Source organism: Grampus griseus, assembly GCF_964374135.1.
Source record: "Grampus griseus genome assembly, chromosome: 4".
NCBI classification, from domain to species: Eukaryota; Metazoa; Chordata; class Mammalia; order Artiodactyla; family Delphinidae; genus Grampus; species Grampus griseus.
The window spans coordinates 33,954,351-33,969,565 of record NC_138997.1 but is presented as its reverse complement, the minus strand read 5'-3'; the positions used below and the strand labels follow the sequence as shown (position 1 = coordinate 33,969,565).

Genomic DNA, 15,215 nt, shown 5'->3' with positions numbered 1-15,215 from the left:
TCTGCTTCAGAAAGGAAGCTACTTCTCTTTGGCTGGTTGTATGCTTTTCCCTCTCATTCTCAGTTAAATACCACAGGGAGGAGGGTGTTCCGTTTAGGCCATAGAAGCAGCAGATGCATGTCTTACACCTACAGCTCTTCTCTCGTTATCCAAGTGCGAAAGTGCGTCTCCACAGAGGTCAGTGTCTTCTCAGCCATCCTCTTTGTGGCTAGGTATACTCACATATGTTTTACCAGTAGGACATCAGCCTTTCATACAAACTTAAAGGCATTTGCCTCTCGTCACACTAGGAAACTAAGCTGAGCCCTTCTCGTCATTCGGCTGAAGACGAAGAGTATTTTAGAACTCTGCAACCATTTTCACACCCTGCTTCCTCTGGTGGTGACTCTTTGACAGAGACAGTACACCATTAATGAAATTCCTTTCGTCTCAGTTTGAGAGGACAAAAATATTTACTGGTCGGAATACGGGCCTTTTAATAGTGGAAATGCTTTCTAGCCAACTCAGGCTTGCATCTCTTACCTGAAGGCAGCTATAAACTAAGCTGAGGAAACTGTTGTAGTGCAGGCTGTCAGACGAATAGTAGCCTGTTTCCGGTGTGACCGAAGAGTTTCACGTGGTGAATCAATACAATGTGTGAAATTTCAGGTATCTATCATGCATCCGACTACCTATGGCTCGCAGGATACAGATTTCACACAGTGGTTGCTTGTACCAGCTACCCTAAGACGAGTGCATTTTTCAAGTGACTCCTCTTATCTTGCTTGGCTGTCCCTTTAACAGGGCTCCCCATGCACTTGACTTCCATTTGATCATCCACCTAAGGAAAGGTCTCTGCACCTAAACTTTCTCTGCTATAGACAGTAAGTAAGCCCTACTTTCCATGGAAGAGAAACAGATCTAACCCGGTAACCCAAAGCCTCTTCCTACGAATTGTTTTCACAAACGGTTTCACTTGCCATTTCATACCACCCTTGGCAGTACTCAGCTGAAGATCACCAGACCTCTAACTGCACTGGGTATTCCATCCTTCCTAATATTATTCTTCACTGAAACGTCCGTGCCTGGCCTTGGTACACATGGGTGTGAAGAAAGGCCTTGTACATAGGAGAGGAATCTGTTTCTGCTAGGAGGGGTGAAAACTTGTGTCTTAACCATTCTTGGTCAAACACCTTATGGAGAAGCATTTCAACTGTGGCCCATATAAGTCTCGAAAAGACCAGTCCTTCCCCAATGCTTTCATCTCTTGGTCACTGGCCTAAGGTCAGTCTCCCAGTCTTTGGTATGTTCTCCCGTTCCTCCTAGTAGCTTGCAAAACTCCGTATGTTTTACCCAGTAGGATGCAAGCCTTGCAACAGTCTTAAAGGCATTCATTTCTAGTCACCCTAGGAAATTAACCTAAGTCTGTCTCTTCATTTAGCTGGAGATGCAAGAATATTGCTGAGCTCAGGAACAATTCACGAAGTCCTACTTCCTTTGGGAATGATTTGTTTTGTTTTGTTTTTTTACAGAAAAAGTACATCATGCCTGAAATTCCTTTCCTCTCGCTTTCAGAAGACACATAGGATTACTGCACAGAATGTGGGACTCGAGGGACATTGTTCCAGCTAATGATTAAGAACTCTCCAGACAATAGGGGCTTCTTAGACAATAGGTGAATTTCCAGGATGTCCGGCCCCCTTCCGAGAAGGAGGGAGATAACAAAATGTAAAAAAGGTGTCTGTCAAAGACCAATCAGGAAGCTGGGGAGAAGGAGGGAGATAACAAAATGTAAAAAAGGTGTCTGTCAAAGACCAATCAGGCAGCTGGGGACAAGTTCCCTCTCTGGTCCGAGCCTAAGCCGGGACCAATCAGCAGGAGAACACAACCAAATCTATAATTTACATACGGGGAAGTGGGAACCTATAAAACTGACATATTCGCGCCCAAAAGGGTTCCTTCTTCGACCTCCTGCGTGAGGACCAAGGAGCCCCGGTGCACCGGCTTTCAATAAACCTCTTGCGTTTTGCATCGACTTCCGACTCTTGTTGTTTCCTGGGCGAGTCGAAACTCCTAGGAGACCGCGCAGGTCTAACAAGAACACAAGCCTGTTTAGGCAGTGGAAGTGCTTTCTCTCCAAGTCACCTTTGCACCTCTTAGCTGAATGCAGTTGTAAACTAACATGGGGAAAAAAATCGCCCTGTAGGTACTTGTTTGAATTACAGCTTCTGAGTTCGAATTATGAGGAATCATGCTTCTCCTGCTGTATTCATGTATGTCTGCTTAACAGCCCCAAAATACATACTGCTATATTTGACTAAAGACGGCCAGTGTAGTTCGTCATGTTTGTCTTTCTTCAAGATTCTGATATTCACCTTCTATAAGCTTCTTGCTGTTCTTCTCCCACAAATCGGCCCTGGTATTGATTGGTAAGTGCACTTGAATCTGGACTCTTTCTCCTATCCTCTGCCAACATAGGCATTCAATGTTTAATGCAAATAAAATCTTTATCAGTTGACACCCAGAGGGATTTGCTTTTGTAGCATACTTCTCAAGATGTTAGACACGTGCTGTATGTTTTCAACCAGCACTGCCTGTGAGTACAAGATCAATTTTCTCTAACTGCCCGTCAGAAGACTTAACAATTTGCCTGTTCTTGTGAAGGCAGGGAAATTTTGAAGAAGAGTCACTTTTCATTTGCTTCTTGATCTGGAAGTGGAGCTTCTCACTCCCCTCCTTGCCCCTCAGATAGAACAGTGTTAGCCTCCATATTCATAGACCATTTCCTCTGCTTAAAATCCCTCCTTATCTCCTAAATTCATTAATCAACTTGAATTCACTTTCTCTGTGAAAACTCTTTAGAACCTCCAGGAAGAATTTTTCTCTCTTCAGAGCTTCTTACTTTGTATTCCTATAGAGAAATTCTCACAGTGTACAGTCATTATGTGTTTACCCAGCCTTCTAGCTCTCTCTAGTCTACAGGATCCCCAGGCAGGGACGTAGTCTGCTTTACCCTTGGAACTCACCAAATCTGACCCAAAATGTTACGGGTATACTTACTTATTGAATGAATGAATGAAGGCAAAGTTTGGAAATGAGAAGAGTAGTAAACTCAAAAAAGTTTGCTAGGCAAATACTTCTGTGGTCAAATACATATTAGAAAAGTGAAATATAGAGAAAATGTTACATAAGCTACTGAAATTTTGTGTGTTGGAGTGTTTTCATTTTCTTGAGTATCCATGAGCTTTTATAGGAATGTTCCAAAAATTATTTTTCAGCTTTAAATGCTATTTGTTTATTCTTGATTTCATTCATTCAACAGTTATTTATTGCAAACTATACATCAGAAAACATCATGCTATTAATTCAGGTTTATATAATGTTATTAACATATTATTATACTGAAGCTACCTGAAAATATTAATAAAATGCATAATATTCTGCTGCTTAACGTAATAGTGGAAAGACATTGTGCCTTAGGGCTTGTGAGAAATTAACTAGTTCAGGTTAACTGTCTTATTTACTATAGCTACGTATGGCATAGCTTTTATATCCTGTATTAATTATTTTGAATTAAGTTAAAAATAAAATCTAGTGGGTTCTGTAAAAAAAGATAGACTCTTTCCTTAAAGGCTCTTTTTATTAATATCTTTTTGAATTTTATTTTCTTAAGCTGTATCTAAGTGAAAACTATATTAGCCAAATGGATGAAAAAAATGAACAGAGCATTTTGAATGAATATAACTATTTCAACATAAGCAAATTAGTACTTCACATATAAGGAAAATGTGGACATTGTCCTTTCCTTGTGGACACAGGTACTATGATGGAATCATATTTGTTGATTAATAACTTATATGGGTCAGAAAGTTAACAGTATGTGGTGAATGAAAAATCTTTGATGCAGACATCCAAAAATGTTTGAAAACATCAAAGTTAAGCAAATGTTGATCAAACTGAGTTTTTCAAACAAGGACAAGTTGCGCATAAACTGAACGTAGTATTTAAAAAATTGCACTGCACATATTGTTAAAAGCATAGGCTGTTTTTTACACTAAATTTCGTATTTCTTGTTATGCACATTTGGTTTTTCAACACATTGATTTATTAAACTTATATCTCAGTGTGATTTGTTTATAAATAATTGTTGAACAAGTGAAAATAAATTTCAGAGTCAGGGGAAAAATACCGGCAACAAGTTTAATTACTTGTCAGTGAATAATAACTGCATTCAGACAATTTAGGATTGAGCTTCTTTTAAATTAAAAAAAAGTAGAAATCCTTGTTATTTTAAAGTCTTTAAAGAAAAGTATTTGTTTAAGGATTACCTATCCTAATTAAGTGGTGTTGATTTTGGTTACCTTATCAGCACACAGTCCTCTGCCTATTAGATAATTTTGTGGACTGGTTTGATTTTAGCCAGATTATCCACTGAGTACATATACAAAGCGGGGAACTTTACATTAAAGAAACACTCAGAATGGGTTTTCAGCTGTGTCGACAAGGGATGACTTCTATCCAGGCCCTTTGTGGCTGAGTTGCACAAAGAGAGTATCTAACATTGACAGAATGCAATCCCAGGCACTCTTCCAAGTATTCCATCTGCATGATTTCATTGAGTACTGACAGCAACGCTATTAAGGTGGCTATTAATATTATTATCTTTATTTATTTATTTTACAGAAGAGGAAACTGGGGTGTACAGACGTTAACTTGCACGATGTCACACGGACAGAGGGAGGTGCACCAGGATTCAAACGCGCAGTTTGACTCCTGAGCCTGCAAACGTCTCTGTCTTGCTATTCTGTCCCATCTGTCAGTGCACTAGTCCGTTAGTACACTACTACGATTCACAGAACTTCATGTCTGTAACAACTGTGGCAAAACGAACGATGGATGTGCTTTGTGCGGCTGAAGATCCTAACGCCACTGACAAGCGCCAGCTCTCAACTCGCAGGTGGGAGCTGGACAGGTCCTGTCTCCTACGTAATGACTGAAGCACAGGCGGCCTATAAAGCACCCTTCTCCCCAGACCCACAGGGCTGATGTCATTTCCTTCGTCTGGGCGGTCGCACCAGTGACACGGCGGGCTGTAGGGCGGTGTTAGGTACCCGAGAGACCTGCGGCGCGGTATGTCACTTCCTCCCGGAGACGCTGTTTCCTAGCAACCGCTTCCCACCTGCGTTCTTAGTACCGCCTCCTCGCTCGCTGCAGTGTTGGTCTCAGAGAGCAGCCAGGCGCAGGCCCAGGAGAGGGGCCAACAGCTGGTTCCTCCGGTCGCGGGGAGACATCCGCAGGAATGCAGAGTAAGTACAGACCGCGGGACTTGGGGGTTGTGGAGAATCGGAGCGGAGGCGGCGCTCGGCTGTGCACCGACCTTGCTAGCGGCGGGTGCTTGGTCGGCGACACGGGGCAGAGCGGGCAGGGACAGGGCGCCACCTGGCCGGGCCGGAGCAGTCCGCCGCCCCGCGCTGCTGAGCGCGGCGGAGAGGGTGAGCAGCCTCCGCCTGGAACACTGGAAACGTCCACAGGACCATTTAACAGAGATTTTAATGCAGTCCATCGCAGAAGCTTCCTTTTTTTTTTTTTTTTCCCCTCGGTACGCGGGCCTCTCACTGTTGTGGCCTCTCACTGTTGTGGCCTCTCCCGTTGCGGAGCACAGGCTCCGGACGCGCAGGCTCAGTGGCCATGGCTCACGGGCCCAGCTGCTCCGCGGCATGTGGGATCTTCCCGGGCCGCGGCACGAACCCGTGTCTCCTGCATCGGCAGGCGGACTCTCAACCACTGCGCCACCAGGGAAGCCCTTCTTTTTGTTTTATCTAATAGTATTTCAACACTTGTGAGAGGGAAGAGTGGCTGGAAAAATATCACTATTTACAATCTTTTTCTTTCCCAGCACTGTATGTAGACTTTTTTTAAAAAATGGTGATGTTCTTAGTTATGTACACTAATTCCCCTACCTATGAACCTTCAAGTTGCGAACTTTAAAAGATTCGAACCTGCGTTCTCACGTCCAATCACGTACGTTAGTTCACGTGTATGGTGTACACTGTCACGTGTGTGCGTCCTCTACAAGTGGTTGTACTTTTGTGTACTTTACTGTACAGTACTGTATAGGGCACAGTAGTTCAGTATCTTTATTTCAAGCCCAGGATGCCCGGAAGCAAGAGGGTAGATAGAATTGAATGCAGCCAGGAAGCAGAACATGTGCCATCAACGTTAGGCGTGAGTGAAATTGCAGCTTGCCCTCCGTCTCCTATTGCTGACAATCCTTCAACTCTGCCATCTCCCACCTCCTCTCTCTCCTCCAGTCAGTAACTCTTCTTGCCTGTTCACCTGATGCCGGCGCTTATATGCTAGTTGTTGTACTGTACTACTGTTGGGTACCTAGGCTAAATTTGTTGGACTTACGAACAAATTGGACTTACAAACACAATCTCGGAATGGAACTCATTGGTATGTAGGGGACTTTTGTACTTTAGGGGTCCCCAACCCCAGGCCGCAGACCCCTGTTAGGAAACAGGAACCGGACCGCACAGCAGTGGGTGAACGGCGGGCGAGTGAGCGAAGCTTCATCTGCCGCCCCCCATCGCTCCCCATCGCTTGCATTACTGCCCGAACAATTCCCTCCACCCACCATCTGTGGAAAAATTGTCTTCCACGAAACTGGTCCCTGGTGCCAAAAAGGTTGGGGAACGTTGCTGTACTTTATGCTGACAGTCGTCTTCTTGGTAGCCTTTTAAATAAGTATGGCTGTTTTGTAGGCTATATTATACTTTTCGAATGGAAGAGAGGTGAAAAAGTTTCTATTTTAATTGGCAACAACCTATTGCACTCATTATTTAAATGAGTGCAATAATTGTAAAACTTATTTAGGATAATAAAATAATTGTAGAAATATTTTTGGATAACTTCAGTTTGAATTTTATTTTTCTGAAAACAAGTTTGATAGTAGAATTTGCTTTTTCTTTACAAAAACTCTGTTTACTACTCTGCTACTTAAAAGTGAAGATATAGCTCAATGTTCATATGATGCTTTTCTGGTTTTTGTTTGGCTTTGGGGGCAGGGAGGGAGTACTAAGTGTAGTAATGGAAATTCTCAAGCATGCAAAAAAGTCTGATTTGTTTTTTATATATTTCAGCCACCATGAGAGGTTGAATTATCCCTATCATTTGTTAGCCATTTTATAAAATTAGAGAATTAAAATAAACACTATGTCTGATGAAGTTTTTAGCACAACTTTGGCATATACAAAGAGTCCAAAAGTCACCAAAAGAACTACTTTCCAGGTAAAGTATTTTTATTTTGAATAATTTTAAAAGGTAAACACTGTATTGGGAATATTGGACTTGAAAGTGCTTCTATTCAATACAACAGTCCTATGTAAAGCTGGAGTAAATATATGTTTCTTTTGAAATTTTTCAGATGATTGTATTTGGGCTCCAGTATTACCAACTCTTCTGTGTGGCTTTAAGACTACCAAACTAAACTCAATACTAGGTTCTTAGTATATTAAAAGTTAAATTAGCTTTTAAAAGTTGAATAGCAGCTTCTAATTGCCATTTTCATATAAAAAATGTTCCCCCCCCGGTGTAACATTATAACATTTAGGCTTTCTCTGTCCAGTCACTACAGTTTTGAACTCAGCCTCTAAATTTGCAGTATTGATTACATCTGTTAACAGCAATACACTGAAACAAAAGATCATAAAGAATACCAGTTTCTTCCATAATGCCAATTTATAATGAACCCTAAGTTGAGTCCTTCAATTCATTTGCTTGGTGTTGTCTGTCTTCTTTAATTTAACCCAAAGCTCCATGAGGAAAGGAATTGTCTGTGATGTTCTGCATTGAGTCTTAAGGGTTGGGTGCATGGCATAAGGTAGGCTTTCAGTGAATATCTGTTAAATGAATGAAACCTAAGTTTTAAGGCAGTTATTAATCAAGCATTATTTGTTTAAAGAATTAATTCAATATATGAGACCTCCACATTTGGGTAGAAATTGATTTCAGTTCTCATTTCAGGATGAACTAATAAAAGCAATTACAGCTCGCTCAGCTAGACAAAGAAGTTCTGAATACTCAGATGACTTTGACAGCGATGAGATTGGTATGTGAGAACATGGGAAAGTAAACCACTTCTCTTATTTTTGCTTCTTTAGTTAGGTTTAGCCCAACCCTGAAAAAAAATCACTATGTTAAAATAATACCTATGAATTCACAGGTTTTAGATCTCTAACTTTTTAATGAATAAAAAGCCACTCTTAATTTTAAAGAAGTTGTATGATTGTCCTTGGTTTTTTTCTGAATGTGTGTATGAAAATAAAATTTAACTGACAGCAGATTTGCTTGTTTGTGGTAAACCATATTGGAGATAACAAGTTCATCTTTAAGGTCAACCCTATGAGGAAATAACTAGGGCCCATAGAACTAAACTTTGTGCATGTTAGGATCACTTTTATAATGCTTTTTATAAATCAAGGGTTTTTTGGCTATGAAAGGGAATCAGTTTAAAAAACCCAATATATCAGTACTGTATGGTTAATTTGGTTTCTTTTGATTATGTAAAATATTAATATTTTACATTTCAGGATAAATATACAAAATTCTAAACTTGAAATTCAGTGTTTTATACTTTCAGTGAATAACTCTCAATGTTCTCTGTAAAAGTAATCAGAACAATAGTTAAATCATTGCTTTATAGTTCGGTTAAGCATTCTTTATTATTCTTCTCATAGTAAAATCTAATACTGTGGTATGGATGGAATTGCATTTCCAGAATTTTTATGAAAAAACATTATTAGCAAATTCTTCCATTTACAAATATTGTTGGTTTTATGAAGTTTTTGAAAAACAAAAGAAAAGCTTTACAGTCCAAAATCTAATTTAAATGTCCCTGGCTGATTATTACTTTGAAGAAATTTTGAAGGAGTTTTCTCAGAGCAAGCACAGTGCTTGGCTTGACAAACTATTCATACTCGATAAGTATGTTTTGAATAAATTAATGAAACTGAAATTTTTATTTTATTTTATTTAAAACCTGCCAAAGTTCGCTGTTTTTTAGGGCTGCAAATCTATTCACAGTTGTAAATTCATTTCCAGTCTTTAAGGTAATCTTTTTGATTGATGTAATCTTTAAAACTTTAAAATACACTATTGAAAATATTTTTTCTCTTCTGTTTTTCAGTTTCCTTAGGTGATTTTTCTGACACCTCAGTAGATGAAAATTCAGTTAAGAAAAAGATTAATGATTTTCATATATCAGATGATGAAGAAAAGAATTCTCCGAAACTGTCTTTTTTGAAAACCAAGAAATCAATCAATGATGTGAGGAAAGATGAGCCAGTAGTCTCTATCAAAAATGATGAGATGGCACCTGATGGTGGTAAAGGCATGATTGTAAATCCCTTATCTGAATCTCAAAATAAACAACAAGAAGTTGAAAAAGAGAAAATTAAAATGGAAACGAAACCTAGAATTCTTCCAATCAAAAGCGCATCTTCAGGTAATTTGTTAGGATACTGTAATTGCATTTCTTGAAAATTTATTTTAAGATAATCACAAAATACTTTTATATGGTAGCTAATAGATTTTTTTAATTATTTATTTATTTATTATTTATATTTGGCTGCGTTGGGTCTTCGTTGCCGCTCACAGGCTTTCTCTAGTTGTGGAGAGCAGGGGCTACTCTTCGTTGCAGTGCACAGGCTTCTCATTGCAGTGGCTTCTCTTGTTGTGGAGCATGGGTTCTAGGCGCGCGGGCTTCAGTAGTTGTGCTGCATGGGTTCAGTAGCTGTGGCTCACGGGCTTTAGAGCACAGGCTCAGTAGTTGTGGTGCATGGGCTTAGTTGCTCCGTGGCATGTGGGATCTTCCCAGACCAGGGATCGAACCCGTGTCCCCCACATTGGCAGGCGGATTCTTAACCACTGCATATGGTGGCTAGTAGATATTTAAGGAAAAAAAAATCAGACTTAACCTTTCAATTTTACAGATATAAATAAAAATAATAGAACCGTAGAGAAAAACCATAATTCTGATGTCCAGTTGTACGTTCAGTTTTATATCTCTGCTAGTGCCTGATAGCTGGCCAAAGTACCTTCAGTTATCCCCAGCTGTGGCTCCAAAGCTCCTGGGTCCAACCTTGCTTAGGCCTGTGAGCTCCAATTTTGTTTTTAGCAGTGGAACTACAATGGAATCCTTTCTAATCCATTTCACACTCCAGACATCAGGGTTATAGCAGCATTGGGGCTAGTCCTTAAAACAATAATCATTTCCATACAGCCATTTGCCAGAATATTTGTTTGGCATTTGTATATTTGAAGGGGGTGGTGGGGGTAGGTGTTGTTGCTGTCATTGTTTAAGCCTCCAGATTTTCCTTAAGAAAAGAGAATCTCCATTTGGTTTCTCTGTTCCTCAGGAAAATCCACTAAAACTCGATTTTCTGTGGGGATGTTCCTGGTGTGATTACAGTAGTTTCTTCACAGTTCTACTGAGCTCTGTGCATAGTGCAGCAGAGATGGAGTGAAGCAGGCACCAACTGCTGTGACATCCCCTGGGCTGTCATGCAGAAACAAGGGCATAGAAGTTTAAGGATTTGGAGTCTTCCAGTCTTTTTATGTTCTATAGAAAAAATAGTAGTTGATGCTAACCTTCACAAAAACCTCTTTCCTTCATATCATCATTAAATATGGTACTGGTAAGTATTTCATACTTTACATAATAGCACTGGTAACCTTAGGCAAAGCTATATTTCAGACACTCCTTTTTCCACCCCCACAATTCCTTCCACTTTCAAATGAGGAGAAGATACAAGCAAGCAGGGATACTAGGGGAAAAGCTACTGCAAGTTAGTTATGTGTGACCTCAGCCGTAGGGTAAGCCTCACTGTCTTCATGAGGAGGGGGAGGAAACCTGCTCTCCTTTCCTACAGAATTGTTTTAAGAATCTACTGAAGTATGTCTCAAACTATAAACTTCTACAAAAGTGTAAGCACAAGGCCTAATGAAACACAATTAACTTGCTAAAATGTACCTTCCCAGTGTACTGAGTAAAATCAAAAATGGAGAGAAGGGAAATGTAATCAAAGAGTGAATAATCCATTACATCACCATTTCCCAAAGTATGTTCCACAGTTTGTTCATTGGTATTGAGGGGAAAACACAGAGTTATAGGAATTTTAAACCAATTTCTTTATGAACTTCTTGGAACTGTTAATAAAGACATATGCACGGTGAATCTTCAGGAAAGAATATGCAGTGTTTCCTAGTCTTAGTTGAGTTTAAAAACCTATTTTTATGGATTACGTTTATCCTATTTGTCCTGATTCTAAAAAGCTTTTCATTAGGTTAATAAGAAAATGTGAGCATATTATAGAAGCTAAAAATTAGTCTGATATAGATAGAAGTATATAATTAGAACTTTATGGTAGATAATCAGCAATAATCCACCCATTTAATATCTTTTTTAAAACCTGTGACAAATTATAAAATAACTAGAGAAATACTGTATTTTGACCACAAGATAGCTCAGGATTCTAAATGTGCAATACTGTATTTTTAAACAATCATTAACCATTTGCAATTCAGTATATGTAGGATAAAAAAATTACCAAAACAAGTAATCATTTACATTTGATTGTAAAATAAAACATTTTGATAATGTAGAGATGTATTTTTTTTTCTTTCTGAAAACTTGATGATGCTTCTGGAAGTGGAATTTTGGTATAAAATATATTAAAATCATTATTCCTAGGTTATTCAAGTTGAAGAAAAAACTTGAGGCTGCTGGTTAGTGCCTGGCATGTAGAATTCATTAAGTATTTGAATGTTTAAATGAATAATTCATTCATTAAAGAAGGAAAGTGGTTAATGAGCTTAGCTTTATCCTTCTCTAAATTTTTAGACTTTTTTTTCTTATAGAGTTTAGAACTTAATATTTTTAATGTGAGATATTGCTGAGTATCACTTAATGCTTTATAAAAATATTAGAACCTGAAAATTTCCTTTGTTCTTGCTTGTCTGCTGTAACTAGTACAATAATCAAACTCTTTCACTTTTATCAGGTAGTGGTCACATTGGTAGTGATTGTAGAAAGTAATTTTTACAGGTTATGCTGTTTTTATTTTAACTTTAAAGCAGGAGAACCTTGACTACATTAGCATTGGAGTCTGGGTGCTCCTGCTTTAATCCCACAAACTAGAGTTTATGACTATGGGCACATGACCTCTTTGTTCCTCATTTTATTTACCTGTAAAATGGAGACAAATTTGAACCACCACTAGGGGTTTGAGGCAATTAAATTAAATTCATGTATTTGAAGTGCTTAGAGCAATCTTGGCATAAATTAAGTACTCTATAAATGCTTTTACTATTCATTTTATTATTCAGCATTTGTTCATAAGCAGATCATCTTATTTATCCCACATATTTATTGTGGGTACGATATGTTTCACTGTTACAAGCACTGTGATAGTAGCTATCACTGTGGCATTACAAAGACTTAGTACCAATCCTCCAATACTGTCTTAGGCCGTTCGGGCTGCTGTAACTGAATACCACAGACTGGGTAGATTATCACCAACAGAAACCTATTTCTTACAGTTCTGGAGGCTGGAAGTCTGAAATCACAGGGCTCACATGGTTGGATAGGGCCCTCTTCCGGGTTGCAGGCTTCTCATTGTATCTTTATGTGGTGCAAAGGGCAAAGGAACTTTGTAGAGCATTATTTTAAGCGCATTAATCCCATTCATGAAGATTTTACCCTCATGACTTAATCACCTTCCAAAGGCCTCACCTCCTAATACGTCACTTTTGGGGTTAAGATTTCAACATAAGAATTGGGTGGAGACACAAACATTCAGACCATAGCAAAGACTTTACAATTTGGTGGGAAGGTGTATAAAAGGTATAGTAAGAACACAGGAAAGTGGGCATCTAAATTTACCTGAGGGCATCAGGGAAGGCTTCCTAGAGGAGCTGGTGTCAATAGCTATAACTGACAAATAATAATACCTGTAGTCAGGACTCTCAGATGCAAATGACCCAATTCAAACATCAGTGGAAAGAGTTTATCCCTGTGTTGAGCATGGATGTCAGAAGTCCTTGCTTTAGGTGTGATTAAGTATAGAGAATCAGTATTTCTATATCATCAGGATTCTCTCTTTTTACTTTTGTCCTCCCTCCCTGACCCTCTCATTCTCTCCTCCTGCACTGTCACTGCCCCATTAATTCCATCCCTTGGTCCATTTTTCTGTCATTTGGTTTCTTTGTCTCAGACAGCTCTTCACTTGGCAGCAGAGAATGCCACTAGTGGTCTCTAAATCACATCCTTCCAGCTCCATGGCCTTAAAGGCATATCCACCAACTCCAAGTAGAAAAATCCTGACCTCCTGACGGCCTGCTGTGGTCAGGGGAAATGAAGTTTCTGTGATAAGCTGCACAGGAAGGAGAGGGCTACATCACATGCCCATCATTCTCACTGAGGTATGGAGGAGATATTTATTAACCCACAGAATCACATGGATAGAAAGGAGGAGAGGATACCCAAAAAGAAAACAGGAGTGGTGGACAAACCAGAACAGGAAATGTCTATACAATCATTGATATTCATTGAGCACTTCCCATGTGTCAGGCACTGTGTTGTGTGCTTTGTATGTATTATCTTACTCAAGTCCCATGAGAACTTTAGCAAATCTTAGCTAATTCTACCTATAGGAAAACTGGGGTGTGTGACAGTTATCTGATTCGTGTAAGTTTACAATGCTAATAAGTGTCAGAACAAGATTCAAATATGAAATATCTGAAATAGGCAACCCCATACAGAGAGTGGGTAGAATGGTGGTTATGAGGGGCTGGAGGAAGAGAGAAATGGGAGTTGCTAGTCAACAGATGTAAAGTTTCAGTTATGCAAGATGAATAAGTTTTAGAGCTCTGCCTTTTGGCATTGTGCCTTTAGTTAATAATACTGTAATATGCACTTGAAAATTTGTTAAGAGGGTGGATCTCCTATTAAGTGTTATTACCACAATAAAAAAAAAATGACTCAAAACCAGGCATTATACAATATTCTGCTTAAACTGAGGTTCCAAAGACAGGCAAGCATTTTTCAGGAGGAGAAACAGGAAGTGGACATCCTAGGCAGAGGGAGAGCTTGGGTGGCAAGCTCTGGTGGCAGGAGGCATGTGGCACAGCTGCAGAAGGACAGTGAGCCCAGCATTTCAGGACAGATTACTAAGTGGGTGTGTCAGTGATGAGGCAGCACAGGTAGCCAGAGACAAAACCATGAAACATTTTATATTGTTCAGAGGCAATGAGCTTTTTATTCTGTAAGACTGGCTGATGGGGAGCCATTGAAAAATTTTGTGGAGAGGAGTGATGTGATCTGATTTGTGTTTTATAAATATCACTGAGGCAGTAATCTAGGCAAGAGTGGATGAGGAACTGAGAGTGGGGATGTAGAAAGTGGGATAAATGAGAGAGAAATTTAGCAAGTAGAATGGATAGGGTATTGTGATTCTTTGGATTTTGAGGGAGGAATCTAAGATGACTCTTGGATTTTGGATTGGACATTTGACCAGAGTTTAGGACATACCTAAAATTGGTAATGAAACATTTATAGTGGTTCCAATTACCTATGGTTGTAGAATCTTCTAGCAGGATTTATAACTCGACTTATAGATAAAAAGGATAAAGGTATTAATTAGTTCAGTTTTGAAGTTTCATCAGAAGAATACATTGGTAGAACAATGGAGAGATGGATATGTATAACAGGTAAAATTTAGGGAAAAGTTCATGGAAAATGTTTCTTATCATGTTTTGAGGGCTGGAAGTATACCAGCATTAGATTGTGTTTTAAACTTAGAAGTGATGAAATAGTAACTGAGAAATTTTAATAACTGCTGGAGAGGTTTTATGGACTCAGAGAACAGCAGCTCACAAGTTATCCAGTTGTCTGTTCCTCCTTCCAGGGACATTTGGCTCTTCTACTCCCTGTACTGACATCATCTTTATACATGTAACAGCACTTACCTTTGTCTTATAATTTTATTTGTTCAGAATCGGCTCCTTTCCCAACCTCTAAAATCCTTGGACAGGGCCATTGCCAGTGTCTTGATTCTGAGGTCCATTAATGTGAGTGATGTGTATGGGGCCTGGCAGCAGATACTCAATAAAGGTTTTGATGGATGAACTGCCTCATTTTATAAAGGCTGAAACTGAAGCAGTTTGGTTTTGTTTGT

General features: G+C 39.2%; 1 protein-coding gene across 1 annotated transcript in view; it reads left to right on the top strand.

Moving 5' to 3' along the window:
• Positions 1-7,194: 7,194 nt before the first annotated feature.
• MAP9 (microtubule associated protein 9) overlaps positions 7,195-15,215 on the top strand; it is a gene marked incomplete at its 5' end in the record, with an annotated part of 30,837 nt that continues 22,816 nt past the window's right edge. Inside the window, 3 exons of the mRNA XM_082653582.1 lie at positions 7,195-7,269; positions 8,005-8,089; positions 9,167-9,484. Coding sequence (XP_082509708.1) covers positions 7,195-7,269; positions 8,005-8,089; positions 9,167-9,484 — 478 coding nt within the window. The remainder of the gene's footprint in view (positions 7,270-8,004; positions 8,090-9,166; positions 9,485-15,215) is intronic.